Source organism: Varanus komodoensis, unplaced genomic scaffold (assembly GCF_004798865.1).
Source record: "Varanus komodoensis strain SLA01 unplaced genomic scaffold, ASM479886v1 scaffold4, whole genome shotgun sequence".
NCBI lineage: Eukaryota > Metazoa > Chordata > Lepidosauria > Squamata > Varanidae > Varanus > Varanus komodoensis.
The window spans coordinates 37,367,850-37,384,478 of NW_025335941.1; the positions used below are offsets into that span (position 1 = coordinate 37,367,850).

Genomic DNA, 16,629 nt, shown 5'->3' on the forward strand with positions numbered 1-16,629 from the left:
ATGTGAAATTTTCATCTTAAAAATACCTATTGTGTATATGGGTATGAACATTTAAAAAACCCAAAGTCCCTAAATGTACTGCATAGCTTATAGTAAACCTGAGCAGGAAAACAAGCATCTTGCCTTTCTGCTCCCTCTGTAAACAAAATGTTCAAGACCTATACAGAGGGGAACAAAAATGATCCAGGGTTTGGAAACACTGCCCTGTGCAGAAGGACTGAGAACTGCGAATGTTCAGCCCTGAGAAGAAAGACTGAGGGGGAGACATGCTATCACTCTGTAAGTATTTCAAAGGCTGTCACAAAGAGGAAGGTCAAGTTCTCTTTTCACTGGTACCAGAGTGTAGGGCATGGAATAACAAACTCAAGTTGCAACAATCCAGATTCAGGGTAGATATCAGGAAAAGTTTCATCACTGTCAGAGCAATATGACAGTGGAACCAGTTGCCTAGAAAGGTCCCACACTAGACATTCAAAAATGAACTGAGTGGGATAGTGTAAATTGGTGGCCTGCAACAGCAGGGGATTGGACCCTATGACCTTCTTGGCCCCTTCCAACTCTACTATTCTATGATTATATGATCTGTTTCTTGAAGCACAGATAAGAACACAAAAATACCAAAAAGCAAGCAAGCAAGCAAGCAAACCAGTTTGAAAGCAGCAGTCCTCACAGCCAACATCTCTTCCTTAATACTTATGTACTTTTACTGTGCATTGTGTTAGCTCTTTGACTTTACAGTCTCTGTTTCTGTTTCTACTGCTTTTTAAAATGAAATGCAACACAAAAATCATGGGTTTTTAAAATAAAAAGTAACTATCCAAACAAGGCAGAAAAGACTTTGAAAAAAGGGGGAATACATTTAATTTCACTGATAGCTTAGATTGTGCCACAATCCTTAGGGTAACGTATTCTCCCATCCTAAAGCAGGAGAAATACATAGGAGGCACTGGGACAGAATTCTGAAGCAGTGTATCAATGTCTAGGAGTGAACGCCAAACTAGATATTGCTAATTGATAGCATTAATAACTTTCCATCTAAGAGCAGCTTTTATACAAAATGCCTCACTTGAAGATGACTGTGATCTTAATTAAGAATGATTTACACTGCAACTGCCATAAGGGCAGTCATTCTGTTTTATGCTCTGGAGAATGAAGTATGCCATCCCAACTCATTCACAAATAGAAACTTATTCCAAGTTTAAGAGGGGGCAAGATAAGTAGGACTGAGAAATTTAAGCCATTATTGAAGGACTATGAAACATACCAGAAGAGAAGCTGCTCCTAAGAAGCAGCCACTCAAGCTATACAAGATAGTGTGAAGGACATATTTTAGGCACCTGGTGACTCTAAACCTCAGCTGTATTGGTCTGTGAAGCGAAGACATCTTGGTTCAGAAATTGAACAGAGAATGTTCTCTATTTGTTTTGCTCTTCTGGCTTCCTGCCTGAGCTGCCTTGATCGTTCTTTGGCAGCTAATTGCTCTTCTCGCTTCTCCCGTCTCTTTCTCCTTAGCCATCTGCAGAGAAATGAAATAATGGAAGAAATTATCAAGTAGGCCAAATTTCATTTGAATTACCATTTCTGTAAATGATGGAAGCAGGTAATCTACTTTATGCTTAACAAAAATATACATTCCAGAACAGAATTATAATCAGAAGATAGAACAGAGATATTACAAAGTTGACTTGGTGGATCACTAGTAGTTCTGGATGCAGTTAATAATGTTTGGGAATAATACATACTTTTGAAGCTTGTGGTATGAGTGACTGCAACATGCATTAAAGCGACCTCTTTATCTAACTGCAAAACATCATACTGTAATTTACATAGAAGCATATTGGGCAGAAGCAGGTCTTGACAAAAGATTACACCCTTGAACTCAAGTACTTCCCGTTTTTGGTGTTAGTCCTAACCTAGCTTGAAGGAAGAGGTTTCCCTCCTGTTTCTTGTTTGCTGGCCAGTATAAAAGTACCACAGTCCTTGGCACAACTTAATCCAAAAATGGACAATCTCTGGGCCAGAATTTAAACCAATTTGTATGTCATTTCTTTGGTTCTGAAACTGAGTGGTTTTTATTTTTACTTCCACTGTAAAGCAGATGGATTTCAAAACAGCCAAAAGTTTAAGCATACTTAATATTTTAATGTGACTTTCTCCTCCTGATAGTCCTGGAGGTAAACACTTTCCATTCATTGTTCACTCTATGAAATGGAATGCATAGACTACAGGTATAGAGTCTTAGCCTGGGTTCACACAACACAATAAGCCATGATGGCTTAGAAGCAGGGCTGGCTTGTGTTGTCTGAATCCTGCAGCATGGTTTGTTAACCTCAGATAAAACACTCTGGGTTCAGACAACACAAGAAGTTACCCCTGATTTATAAGCCAACATAATTTATTTTGTTGTATGTAGTGTGAAAGCTGAACCACAAGGAAGGATGAGCACCAAAGAATTGAGGCCTTTGAATTGTGGTGCTGGAGAAGACTCCTGCGAGTTCCTTGGACTGCAAGGAGATCAAACCAGTCAGTCTTAGAGGAGATCAACCCTGACTGCTCTTTAGAGGGCCAGATACTGAAGATGAAACTCAAATACTTTGGCCACCTAATGAGAAGGACTCACTGGAGAACAGCCTAATGCTGGGAACAACTGAGGGCAAAAGAAGAAGGGTACGGCAGAGAATGAGGTGGCTAGATGGAGTCACTGAAGCAGTCGATGTGTGCTTAAGTGGACTCCGGGGGATGGTGGAGGACAGGCAGGCCTGGAGGAATGTTGCCCATGGGGTCATGGGGGGTCAGACGCAACTTTACAACTAACAACAACATGCAGTGCAAGTTTTCTAAAATTTTGATTTGACAGTTATCGATTACCCTCACTTCCTGTTGCAGCACCACTTCTTTTGCATGCAGGAAAAAAGATGAGGAAAAACTTAACTAAGGGGAGGAGAGAGGAATAAAGTCTTTCTACTGGGAGCAAAAAGTCTTTCTGCTGGGAGCAATTGGGAAAATATTCCCAATTGTTGCTAAACAATGAAACAGAATTGCACCTTTTAGGAAGTAACAAGGAAAAGATCATCCCCAAAATCTTACTCTTTATAAGCCCTGTCATTTTCCACTGTTCTTGGAAGGAAGAACATGCACTCTTCTTGCTGTTTCAGGTTTTGCATCTCTTTTTCTTTTATCTGTTCTTGCTGCTTTCTTTTAAGCCATGTTCTGAAAGCTTCTTCTGGATTTCTACTCTCCTGCTATTTAAAAAGAAAAAGTGCACACAATTTATTTTCATTTTCATAATCAGGAAAATATTCAAAAGCAATACTCATACAAACAAATACACCTTGGCAACTTGTCAATTAATAACATGTTGGCAATTTTTCCTTCCAGATATGAATTTGACAGTTGGTTTCCCCTATTCAGGATATATTTTGAGGCATAACCCTCTTGTTCTTTGATAAAAATGCAACCAGAAAGCATTTATATTTAGGCTAAGGTAAGGCTCCACAACTTATAAATGGATACATTTCATGACAGCATAACTGTTTTCCAGAATAATCACACCAGCACAAGAGAGAGAACTCAGAAGTGTGATAGCCAGTGTGATGTAGTGGCCAGAGTGTAAAGAATGGGACTCAAAAGATCTGTATTTAGTCAGTGCTTGGCCATGAAGATCCTTGGGTGAGTTTGGGCCAGTCACTGACTTTCAACCTAACCTACCTCACAGGATTGTTGTAGGGTACAATGTAAAGAGGCTGCCCTGGGTACTTTGCCAGAGCAGAAAAGGTAGGGTATAAATGTGATGTAAATAAATAAATGTCATAGTAGTTTATTTATTTACATCACATTTATACCCTACCTTTAGTAATAGCAGATTGGGTTTTGCAGCAAATCTGTTGCACTGGAAGAAGAAAAGACTGGACTGGATTTTTTTGGAAGAGAAGGAAAATGCATTGCCTAGTCTTTATTTTTGGTTTTGAAGATATTTATTTACATGTATTTATTTATTTACATGTATTTATAGGCTGCCTATAATTGCCGAGGCCTTCCTAGGTGGCTTACAATGCATAAAACATACTAACAGAGTAAAACAAATTAAAAACCAATTAAAACATAATGAATTAAACATCTATAGAAACAATTAAAAAGGGCCACAGCATACAGGCTAAATGTTAAAAAAATCCTAAAAAGATAAGTCTTTGTCTAGCGCTGAAAGAAAAATAGAGATGGCACCAGGCGAATTTCCCTAGGGAGGAAGTTCCAAAGATGGGAAGCAGCAAAGATATTTGCTGTTTTGAGACTTGCCAGGGAAGTAGAAACAACGGTTAATTTTAGAAATATACTTGCAGGGTGCTCAAAGCTTATGAGAAACCCTGCCATCTGCACTCAGCCTATTTCCTTAATTCTGTGGGAGATACAGGTTAGCATTAGCTGGGCCCAGAGGACAAGGTATTCTGCATGTGTTCAGAAGCACTTAATATATTTTGACTGGATAGTAAAAAATATTTTTAGCTATTTAGCCTAGACATAAGTTGTGGATCTCACCTTTGATCAAATGATTGACACTATTTACTTTGCTCAAGATTACTTTCATAATTAATATGAGATAGTCAATAGTTCAATTTGCTTATGAATAAAAATATCATTTCCTTCAGTTCAGTAAGAACTTTCAGGACAGATTAGTTACAGAAGAAACATTTATAATATAAGTAAGAGCCACACACCCTAACTGTGGTAATTAAGATTAAAAACAGAAAAGTATTGTAAGGGTTGAATAAGAAGCCTTATGCAGTGACTCCTGCTCCCCTTTTCACCACTTCCTCATGATCCAGAGTCCAATAAGGCCCTTCTCTTGTTTTCTATGCCCTCTGCATCTCCACAGGCATAAAACTGCTTATGAAAGCAAAGAGAGATGCTCTGACAGACAACATAGGTACTCTCTAACAGACCCATACAGTCATGGGTTATACACATTTTCAAACTGTTTAAGACTAATTTGGAACCATATATACACACAAATACCCCAATTCCCACAAAAAACACTGAGACACAGATTACTGAAAGCAAGGCAAATCAGCTTAAAGTAATTGATAACTGTATTGATTCTAAATCTGTCATGGTCACCTGCTTGCAACTACAGTTCAGACAATAAAAGGCTGCATTCCTGTTCATCCTTCTCAAGGAAATGGGGTTAAATCAAAGATTTCCTTTTTTTAGAACTGGGTCACAGCACCCATAGAATTTTCAACTTACTCTGTTGCTTAATCCTTCCAGCTCTTTTGCATGACGAATTCGTTTTTCTTCCTGTATTTGTCCTTTTTTCTTCTGCAACCAAGCTTTAAAAACCATGTCATTCTCTCTCCTTTTCTGCTCCTCCAGTATTCTCTTCCGTATTTCTTCCTTACATTAAAAATATTAAGAATGTTTCAAATATCTCAGTCAAAAATAAGCAAATGTTTATAACATTTTGACATGTAAGTAATAGTTTGTTTGAAATTGTACTCATCTATCATGTAAGGAACCAGAGTATGAATACTATTATCTAGTAAAGATAACTAAATCCCAGTACTTTGAGAAAAAAAATCATCTGTTAACAGGCTTCAGAAAAATTAAACACATACAAGGAAATACATGTTGACCTGAGGGGAAAGTAGATGTTTGTAGCCGGTGGTGCTGGGGACACGTATATTAAAGACAGAAGGGGTGTTCACTGGTGTTCCTTCACCAAAAGAAAACTCTTTAATCCTACATAGGCTTCTGTCAGTGGAACAGGGAGAGACAAAACTTGGGGTAATTCCCCTCTGCATACAGCTTCCTACCAGTTCCATCGGCCGGCCCCATCTGCTCTGAAAAGTTGGGGAATCCCTTTCAAATCACTTGGTATGTGACAAAAGGAGTTGCAAGAGGGAGTGAGAATTGTGAAAACCATCTTCCTTCCTATTTTGCTGAAAGAAACCTATGCTCAAACAGTCTTCTGTCAGCTGAGCAGCTGGATGCAACCTCTAATTTTTGTACAGGGAACCTAACAAGTTCAGAAAAAGTGGGAGAATTTCATTATCAGTAACAGTTGTGGTTCAGCTCAATGTTACTTAACATCTCTTTGTATGTACTCCATCTACAGTTCTGATTTTGTGCTACCTCACAAAATCACAACAAACTGTAATCTAGACAGAGCATTAATTCAAATGAGTGAAAGTATAAAGAAAGGTTTATAGACATAGATGGGAACATGTTAAATTTAAGTCATACAATCCTTTACTACAAGAATTTTTGAAAAGCAAAATGTTATTTAATACATACCAGCCAGTTCCTCAGTTTTAGAGTTTAGAGAATGAGAAAATAAAGTATTACAATAAAAACAAACATTGTACAACACATAGTACAGATGAATCCAAACTTAAACCTAGTTTGGACTATACAACAACCCACTGTGGGCAACTGCTGTATTGTCTGAGCCCAGACCATTTACTAACACTGGCTTGCTTCTCCACACTCTAGAACAAACAACACTGAGAACTCATGGGCTATTGTGCTTTCTTGTTATGCATGGTAAGTTGTCACATTGTCTAAGCTCAGATGACTGGGTGAAGTGAAGCAGCAAGTGAGACTCAACAAGTTTAGCGCCAAAAAACAAAACAAAACAAAACTTGGGAGATTTTGCTTATGAGCTCTTTCAAAGTGCCCTATCAGTGCACTGGAGGGTCTATCACTGGTTGGCCAGCAGATGCATGCAATTTTCTATTCTAAGTACAGAGGGGTGCACTTCCACACTTCCTGAAATAAGAAGTCTCACTGAGCAAATTTGGCAAAAGCAGCAGATACCAATCCTGGACAGTGACCCAAAAAAGTGCCAGATACAGCAGTGGGAGTCACTTTGTTTTCTCTTAACAGCTATCAAGGTGTGGGTAATATTTACACCACTTTTCTGTCAAGATTCTCATCTCCTTTCTTTTTTGCCTTGAGTGTCCTCAGGGTAATACATATTTTGCACTTTTCCTGTGACTCTAACTGCTCAGGAAATTGTAAATATACATCACACGCCCTTTCAGGGTCTCTTTTAAAAAAGGAATTTAAGTGGGTACTATGTGTTTCTTGTCAGAATACTTTGTATTCTTAACAGGAAAGTAAGTTCAATAACGACAATCACTCAGCCATCTAATCATAGACTCAATTTTAATACACTCAACTGAGCATTTCCTTTCTGCTCTCACCTCTTTCCTTATTTTTTCTCTTCTTTGTTCCATTTGTTTTTGCAGTTCTTTTTGTCTTGGTGACAAACAGTATGTAGAGCTTCTTATGCCAATGTTCACATTTGCTGATTGCGCCCTCCGTGGGCTTTTTCTCCTTTCTATGTTCCTTGTAATGTTGATGGCTGAGCTTGGTCGAAAAGATGGTGGTTGAGGGACATGAATAAACCCTTCTCTGGAAGAACAAGATGTCACAGGTGTTTGTACTAAAGAATCTTCTTTTGTTATACAAAAAGTGCCAAAAGCAGTTGTGTAAGAAGTTTTAGGAGAAATGTGTTGAGTTTCAATGTCACTAAATGAAACACTTAATGGAGGAAAGAAGCCTTGACTCTCAATGTCACGGATACTCAAGAGTTCAAATTTCCCATCTCTTTCTACTAAGATCTTGCCATCCTTGTGCTCATCATCTGTACCACCATTAATAGAAAGAGAGATATCTTCTTGCCCTGCTTCATTAGAAATGTGCAGCTGAGACAGTCTACCTGAAATGTTCCTTTCTCTCTGAGGATCACTTTTATCCACTTCCATAGCTTTCAGAGAAGGGACTTCAAGATCTACTAAATCATCCTTGAATTTTAGTTTTCTTTCTTTCGTTTCATCCAAAGGCTCCTGAGACAGTAGAAGTTTGTTGGCTTCTTCAATCTTTTCTAAGATGTAACGTTTTATAGCTTCATCATCCTCCAAGTCCTCCTGGTCTTCTAACTTTGATTCCCGACAAGAGCTTTCACTGTCAGTATCTGATTCCTGATCCAACAGTTTAGTGTCAAGTTCAAGTATAGTACATATTTTCGTTTGTGAACTGTCATCCTTCACTTCTTCCTCAGGCTCAGGAAGTTCATGCGATAAATTTCTTTCTCCATCCTTCAGAACTTCTTCAGGTTCAAGAGACTCTTGTGAAGAATTTAATCTCTCTTCTTTAGCTTCAAAGTCTTTGTCCATACTAGCTTCAACATCCTCCTCATTTCCATCATGATTCTATGAAAAAATTTAGAGTATTTATTTTTGCTAGGTATAAGAAATACACACATTAACAATTATGTATAAAATATCTGAAGACAATTTCTACCAGATAATTTTCTTTTCTGTTGTAACCAAGTAAAACCTTAATAGCTGAAGTTTAAAACTTGCAAAAGAATCATTCTAGAAGAACAGCTGGTAAAGTGAGAATTCACTAAATTGCAACCCAGTGTACTCTGCATGGTTGTTGGAAGACTTAGCATACATATAAGGCTGTTCACACATAACAGCAGCAAATTAATTAACTCACTGTTTGCCTCTGCACATGCTGATTGTGCAATCAAGGGTTGCTAAATACCATCCAAACCCAGGCACTACAGGTTAATCAAAAGTTAAACAATCCACAGTTAACCGTTAATTATTTAACATACAATTAACCCATCTAATGATGAGAAGACATTTAGCAACTCCCAACGAACCCTAATAGGGTTAAATATTAAAAATGACCGTAGATTGTGTCTGGCATACACCATGGAAAATCAAAAGTTGGTTATTTAATTAGCCAACAATTTGCTTCCATTACATACAAATCTGGTTCGATATTCTTCACAAAAAAGTGTGATACAAGCACAACAAATAAATCATCCTAATGCCTGGTATGCTACACATGCACTTACCTGTTTCAGATTTGCACCCATCATAAATAATGATGAGACTATATATATCTCAAGGAAAACCCAGATTTCTTGCATAGGGGTACATTTTTAAATTATACAATTCTATACATGTTTAATCAGCTGTCAAGGTCCATTGTGTTTAATAGGGCATTCTCAGTGTAGGAGTGCTTAGGATACAGTCTTAGGCTGGAAACTAAGGAATCTCTTACTGCAAGCACAGATCTCTAAATGTACACAAGTACTTCTGTTCCCCACTATAATATCAACACATCAGGTCATACTACAAGTTTTCAGTTAGCAATAGCTCAGTCAGCAATCTACTTTACAGTAACATATTTAATATATAATTTAATTACTGGCACAAGACTACAGCATAGTCTTTTGCTAATACCTGCATATCATCAGGAATTACCTTTTCTTCTTCATTAATTAGCCACTCAAGGTCTTTTTCAAAATCATCCTCATAGTCCCCACCATCTATAGAACCTGCAGAATCTGTAGATTCACTGATGTCTTTCTTGTCACTCATTGTTTCTTAAAGCTACAAAATGAGATAAAATACATATTTAATTACAAATAGAAATCAGATATTTGGAATACAGTCATATTAATAGTGATAATGTTACCATCTAGAATCTTTTCATAGGATGTGCACCTAACTATCTCAAAGAATGAAAAATCTGCCCAAGGAGTAGCATTCTTTGGACTTACAAATAATTCCTTGTGCCCATGTGAGCAAACATGACTTATAAACAAGTGATCACAGCCACCCCATAACACCCATGAAAACAAAACTACTTTTTCCAGTCACTAAACTCAACTACATGATATTTTGTTTGGATGGAATAGTCAGATATGCAGTCACACCAAACATTAGCCTTTAGCAACCTGTTACAGGTATCACAGTCTGCAGAACTGAATGCATTAGATTTGCCTCCATAGTGTTATATGTACTTTTTCTTTCTCTGACAAATATATTTAAAATATCTACACCCCATATTTCACCTCAATAAGAATTATAAAATCACTATAAAATTAAGTCAAATACAAGTAGAAAAAAATTATTCATCAAATGTTTGGAAGAATAAAATTGTATGAGGTATCTAAAGCCACAATCTTTGCATGTTTAGAGAGAATAGCACATCCTAATATTCCCAGCATTCCCCAACCAGCTATGCTAAAAGTAGGACCTTTTCCCCATCTACATAACACCAAGTCTTAGTGCATCATGTGTATGTCTCTGAATGTTTTCAATAACCACAGTACTCCCATGGAATACACCCCATCTACAGTTATCTCCTTCCTGACTTTTTAAGGTAGAAGCATTCAAAGCATTTTAAGATGAACCTGTCCATTCTCTGACATAATATGGCTTTATTGCTACAATGCCAAACAAGAAATACAGGAAAATATATCTTATTCTTCAGGTTTCACAGAACCTTGTATTGCATCAAATAGTTGTGAGTAAACAAAAGAGTCAATTTAGCAAAATTATTTTTTTTTGGAGAACAGACTGTATAAAGTCAATTCATATTTGCATTCATTTGTTAAATGGGAGTGTGGGGGGGGGGGGGCGAATCTTCTACAACATCACTAGTTCCTTGGAAGAAATCCAGGGAAGGGAATGTAGTTATCATAAATGAAATTCTACCAGAGAGTTTATGGTCATGCCTTCCCTTTCTATTCTTAAAACAGAATAAAACACATAAAGCATGTATCTTTTTACCAAATTCTTTTTCCAGCATTGTTTAAAAGACTGTACTTGATTATATTTTAATACAATATGTGCACCTCAGCCATAAACACATTAGCTATTTTACAAGCCCTCAAAATATAATTAGGACTGTACCCTCACTAAAAAAGGAGAAATTAGAGACACAGTAAAACTAAAGAGCTTGTCTCACTAGATAAAGCATGTACATCTGCTCTTTTCTTTCTTCCAAAAAGTATTTTTCTCTCCCTTTTCTTAGGCACAGGACGATCACAAAGAACGGAAGAGACGCTAATCCACTTTCTGAACACCATACACCCCATTTAGGGATTAAGGATCTTCCGCTTCTCAAAAAGAAAAAAAGGACTAGTATAAAGGGCAGGATAATTGATGGCTGAGTTTACTGAAGCTCCTATGCTGCCCTATGGCAACAGCTCAGAGCAGCGTCTCTAGACCAGCCAAAAGACCTAACCAAGTCACCTTCTATAGGAATCTCCGCAGCGTCTATGCTGTGGGTAACAGCAACTGCTGACTAGGATTATGGCTTCTACCGATATTAAAGCTGCCTATTTTTAGGTCAAGCCTGGCTAAGCCCCTTAAGCATCCGGCCTGACCCGCAAGCAAGCCCTCTACTCCTGTTGCCATGGCGGCAGCCACCGCCTCTGCCGCTTCCCCACCTCAGGCGAGGCGACGCTTCTGCTCCCTACCAAAATAACGGCGTGCCTCGGAGTCTGAGGCGGTGTTCAACTTCGGGAGGGCTCGTGGGACATTTTCTATGCGTGTGTCCGCCCGCCCTCCCTGCCACTTGCGTGCAAAGAACGAAGGAGCGCCGCCGGCCAGAAGGCCGGCCGGACGTCCACTCTCTCCCCACTTTTGGTCGAAAAACCAACCCCTGCCTTTGGTGGAACCAGCAACTCTCCGCTCCCCACAGAACCAGGCTTGGACACGCATTTGATGGCAGAAAGGAGCTGCCTCAGTACAAAGCATTGCCCGCTCATAACCGTCCCTCGGCTCCCCACTTTCATTTTTCCTCCCTCCTTTCATCTCCACCTGTGGACGGCACCAGGCAGCGACCAGCCCTCCATGGCGTTGTCATGGTAACCACTACACCCACCGCAGGGTTTTTTCTCCCCACCACTCACCATGCAGGACGGCGGCTCTAAAGGACCAAACTCCTCCCCCCGCCTGCTACGCTCTCTATCTCCATGGCAATTGGGGCGGGGAGGTATCGCGAAAGGACAAACGAGATTTTCTTCGTCCAGTGCCGTTTCCCTGGAGACGGAAGGAAGCGCGAGAGGGGCGGGAAATGTGGTTTTTGCCCGTGCAGTCCCGGCAGATTTCGGGTTCATCATCATGACTAGGGAAAGTGTGGCGGGGAAGAGTGAGGTCAAGGACGTAAAACGAACAGTTGCTGAATCAGAGCAAAGTCCTGCCCAGCGCTGCATTCTGTTGGCGCGAGGGTCATTCAGCTGCTCACGGAATCCTATTGCAGGACGTGAGCGCTATAGCTCCCTTCCACTAGTTCTATAAACGCTTGTCAAGAAGGCGTTTTACATCGCCCTTTCCAGGCCATTTAATGAGAACTAGTCATCCTCTTCATGCACATGTCGTATGTGAAGAGAGTATTCTAGTCTGAATTGGTGATACAAAGCAAATGGTGATAATTCGGGATTATTAACCGCTGTTTTACTAAGGTGGTCTCCTTTTATTTGTAACTTCCCAAGGAGGCTGCCCTGGTGTTTACATTTTGATGCCAACCGAAGCCCTTCCTATCTTTCCAGGCGTTTTAGTCTTTCCATTTCAATTGTTTGTAATCCCTTGCTGTATTTTAAATCTTTGACTTTTACTTCTATTTTATACAGTAGTATTAAATCTTTATAGTGTATCTTATGCTGTAATTTATAGTTTTGCTGTGAACTCTCCTGTGAGCTTTGGCTATTGGGCAGTATACAAGTGTAATGAATAAGTATTTATTTTATTTATTTAGGATATTTGTATGCCATCCTTTGCAAGAGCCTCGGGACGGCTTACACAAATAAAATACAAATATCTAACATAACATAAATTAATTAATGACCCACTCTGGCTGCAATTAAAATATGATGATAAAATTCAATATTAAAACTTTTTAAAATATTGATTAAATAAAAAGTTCTTAAACTGGTGCCAAAAAACATATAATGTCGGCGCCAGGCGGACCTCTCTGGGGAGCGCATTCCATAAGTAGATAAACTTTTAAAACTTACATTGTTTTAATGTTGTTTATGGTTTCATTTAATTTTCTACCCAGGTAGATGCAAACTAGAGCAGCAATGTATCACCTTTTTAATCTTTTGCTTGGTGCAGGATTTTGAATGGTGCAAAACGGTTGCATATATTGCCACTGTACATACGGTATTTTGATGAAACAAAAAACGTGCCTGGGGAAGAACAGAATTATAACAACATATCACAGCCTGACCTGCACACAATCCACCAAATGTCTGCAGGGAACATGCACACATGCATTGCTCAGAAAATGATTTACATATTACACTGAATTTGCATTCACACTTATTTATTTATTTATTTAGAAAGCTTCTATGCCGCCCCATTTGCCAAAGCCTCGGGGCAGCTCACAACAATAACATAATAACAATATAAAAACAATATAGTTGGAGACGTCCTGGCCAGATGTAAAATCAATAAATAATATTAACAATTAAAATGACATGTAAATAAAAAGGTCTTCACCTGGCGCCGAAAAACAAATAATGACGTGCCAGGTGGACCTCTCTGGGGAGCGCATTCCATAGATTGGGCGCCACCGCAGAGAAAGCCCTCCTCTGAGTACTTACCCTCCTAATTTCCTTCACGGAGGGTTCCCAGAGAAGGGCCTCTCCCGCTGATCTCAAGGGGTGGGCAGGCGGGCACATATGGACGTAAGCGCTCCTTTAGGTAACCAGGATCCAAGCCGTTAAGGGCTTTATAGGTGATAACCAACACCTTTAATTGGGCCCGGACTTCAATGGGAAGCCAGTGAAGCTGACGGAGAACTGGAGTCATGTGAACATAACGCCCAGTCCCCGTCAGCAGCCTGGCAGCTCTATTTTGAACCAATTGAAGTATCCAGACCGTCTTCAAGGGCAGCCCCATGTAGAGCGCGAAGTCAAGTCGGGAAGTCACCAACGCGTGTGTCACCGTCGCCAGGCAGTCGTTCTCCAGGTAGGGGCGCAGCTGATGGATCAGCCAAAGCTGAAAGAAAGTGCTCCTCGCCACCGCTGTCACCTGAGCTTCCAGTGAAAGCTCTGGGTCAAGGAGCACTCCCAAGCTGCGGACCTTGTCCCTAAGAGGGAGTGCAACCCCATTCAGGACTAGGTCAAATCCACCCTCTCCGAAGCCCGATCCGCCAACCAACAGGACCTCCATCTTGTCTGGATTGAGCTTCAGTTTATTGGCCCTCATCCAGCCCATTACCTCAGCCAGGCACCGGTTCAGCACAGCCACTGCCTCACCTGGATTGGTGGAAAACGAGAGGTAGAGCTGGGTATCATCAGCGTACTGATGATAATGTACACATACTGGGATGGCTGTAAGAATCTTGCCCTGTTCAGGCTTTCTGGTTTATTTTATTTATTTATTTATTAAAACATTTTTATGCCGCCCCATTCGCCGAAGCCTCGGGGCGGCTTACAACAAAAAGATTAAAATAACATTTTAAAATATATACAATAAAATACAAGTATATAATATAAAGCATACACTATAAAACAAGCCGCCCTGGCCAAATAAAATTCAATAATATTAACATTTAAAATACTGCTTAAATAAAAAGGTCTTCGCCTGGCGCCGAAAAACAAATAACGACGGCGCCAGGCGGACCTCTCTGGGGAGCGCATTCCATAACTTAGGCGCCACCGCTGAGAAAGCCCTCCTCCGAGTAACCACCCTCCTAACTTCTTCCATGGAGGGCTCCCGGAGAAGGGCCTCTCCCGCCGATCTCAGGGGGCGGCTGGGCATATAAGGATGTAAGCGCTCCTTCAGGTAACCAGGACCCAAGCCGTTTAGGGCTTTATAGGTCATTACCAACACCTTGAATTGGGCCCGGACTTCAATGGGAAGCCAGTGAAGCTGACGGAGAACTGGAGTCATGTGAACATAACGTCCAGTCCCCGTCAGCAGCCTGGCAGCTCTATTTTGGACCAATTGAAGTATCCGGACCGTCTTCAAGGGTAGCCCCACGTAGAGCGCGTTACAGAAGTCCAGACGGGAAGTCACCAACGCATGTGTCACTGTCGCAAGGCAGTCATTCTCCAGATAGGGGCGCAGCTGATGAATTAGCCGAAGCTGGAGGAAAGCGCTCCTCGCCACTGCTGTTACCTGAGCTTCCAGTGAAAGCTCTGGGTCGAGGAGCACTCCCAAGCTGCGAACCTTGTTCCTAAACCTTGTTTAGGAAGTGTATGACAAGGGGTGGAGTAAGAATGAAGATAAGCACACTAGCTCTCCTCTGCTGCTTTCACTGCTGTGTCCATCATTCCCCATATGCTGAGGGCAAATTTCTGCAACAGGAAGCTACTTTTGTATCCATACAGTTTGGAAAGGGAGCTATCTGTGATGCTGAATCTATTTTTGGCCTAGGGTTCAGTACCATGGATAGCTGCCTTGATGTTCCCTAGTGGAAACACCACACCACACAAGCATTGGAGCCACTAGCTGCCCACAGGAATGCAGGATACTGCCTGCTGCAGAAGTTCACCCTCAACGCATGGAAGGCAATGAGGATTGGTGCAGAGGTCAAGGGTAAAGCCAGTGCCCCCTCACACTCACTCCTGGAATATTCATTATTTGGTAAAGCAGAAAACCTAAATAGGGCTTCTGTCTATAAGCAATCATGCTTGATCTGAGTATGTGTACTGGGATGCCACTAAGTACAGAGTACAAAACATGTACAGCATGTATGTGCTTTGAGTGAAGATGCATATATTTGTGTATACTGATGAACATGTAACTGTCTCAGTGACAAAATCTTTTTGACCCTGAAGACACAAATGTAGAAAATTCTGAGAAGGAATTCTCAGGGAACTCATGGGGACAATGAAAGATTTGAGAGAAAATAGATGGGCAACCACATGGAATAAATAAAATCATCATAGACGATCGGAGCAAAGAACTGCGGCATTCAGCACTCATTCAGCAACAGCTCTGCAGCTAATAAACTAGGCCCTATAGTTGCATTGCAGCTCAGGGCTGTTAGGAGCACACAAGCTGGAGATGAGAGATATTTCCTGAAATATTAGCAAATAACAGATGTATCATTCTGCATCCCCCTTCTTGTTGTTTTTTTCTTTCTGTCAGAGACTAACCCAAAACAGTTACCTGATTTGTTCAAATTGCTTCCTCCCCTTGCTTGCCCTTTCATCAATGAACATTTTTCAATATACCTTTGTTAATTTACTTTCCTCCTCTTTCATACACAGTTTAATTCAGTTTTCAAAATTTCATAGTAATGGTTTTGGTGGGCATATCAAACTTAAAAAAAATACAGAGTTACACATCATATAATGGTTTAGGTAGAGTTATTAACTTTCCCAGAGAACACAATCATAGGCAAAATGCATTGAACATGTGAGGACTGATTTCTGTGTAAACTAGAGCAGAAGCAATTCTTTTAAAAATACTCTATATCCCCAAATTCCTTATTTCTACTGTTTGTTAATTAATAAATGAGTATTGCAGCATCTACATAAGGGACTGCAGTATTATTTCAGATATTTTTAGGGGGACAAATGTCTTCCAATGATTTAAAGTGCAACACATCTATATTTCAATATTAGCACCATAACCATACGCTCCCAGGCCAGAATGAACTTTCAGCCCATGGGCCATCTTGAGTAGGCTTCAATTCAGGAAAAAGTACCTAGTATACTGCACTAGCCAGGGTGAGAGAAGGATGTATGCTGAGATCCTTGTGGAAAAAAGGTCATTTGCTCGCTTAAAATGATAAAACAACCCTGCAACAAGGATGACCCATTGTCCTGAGACTCCTTGAAATTATCTCATCTGTAGCACC

At 40.2% G+C, this 16,629-nt stretch overlaps 1 protein-coding gene across 1 annotated transcript; it reads right to left on the reverse strand.

Annotated features, from left to right (window-relative positions):
• Positions 1–481: 481 nt before the first annotated feature.
• Positions 482–11,797, reverse strand: CCDC181 (coiled-coil domain containing 181). Its single transcript, XM_044442751.1, has 6 exons — positions 11,723–11,797; positions 9,282–9,410; positions 7,200–8,210; positions 5,242–5,388; positions 3,088–3,242; positions 482–1,516 (listed from the first exon to the last, which is right to left on the reverse strand). The coding sequence occupies exons 2-6, from the start codon at positions 9,396–9,398 to the stop codon at positions 1,354–1,356; spliced, it is 1,593 nt and encodes a 530-aa protein (XP_044298686.1). The 5' UTR covers positions 9,399–9,410; positions 11,723–11,797; the 3' UTR covers positions 482–1,353.
• Between the last annotated feature and the right edge of the window lie 4,832 nt (positions 11,798–16,629).

Coding starts and splice junctions, on each gene's coding strand:
- CCDC181 (XM_044442751.1), bottom strand. CDS start 9,398: ATGAGTGACAAGAAAGACATCAGTGAATCTACAGATTCTGCAGGTTCT. Junction 5,389..7,199: donor GAGAAAAAATAAGGAAAGAG/GTGAGAGCAGAA, acceptor TTTTAATGTAAG/GAAGAAATACGGAAGAGAAT. Junction 1,517..3,087: donor AATGACAGGGCTTATAAAGA/GTAAGATTTTGG, acceptor ATTTCTCTGCAG/ATGGCTAAGGAGAAAGAGAC.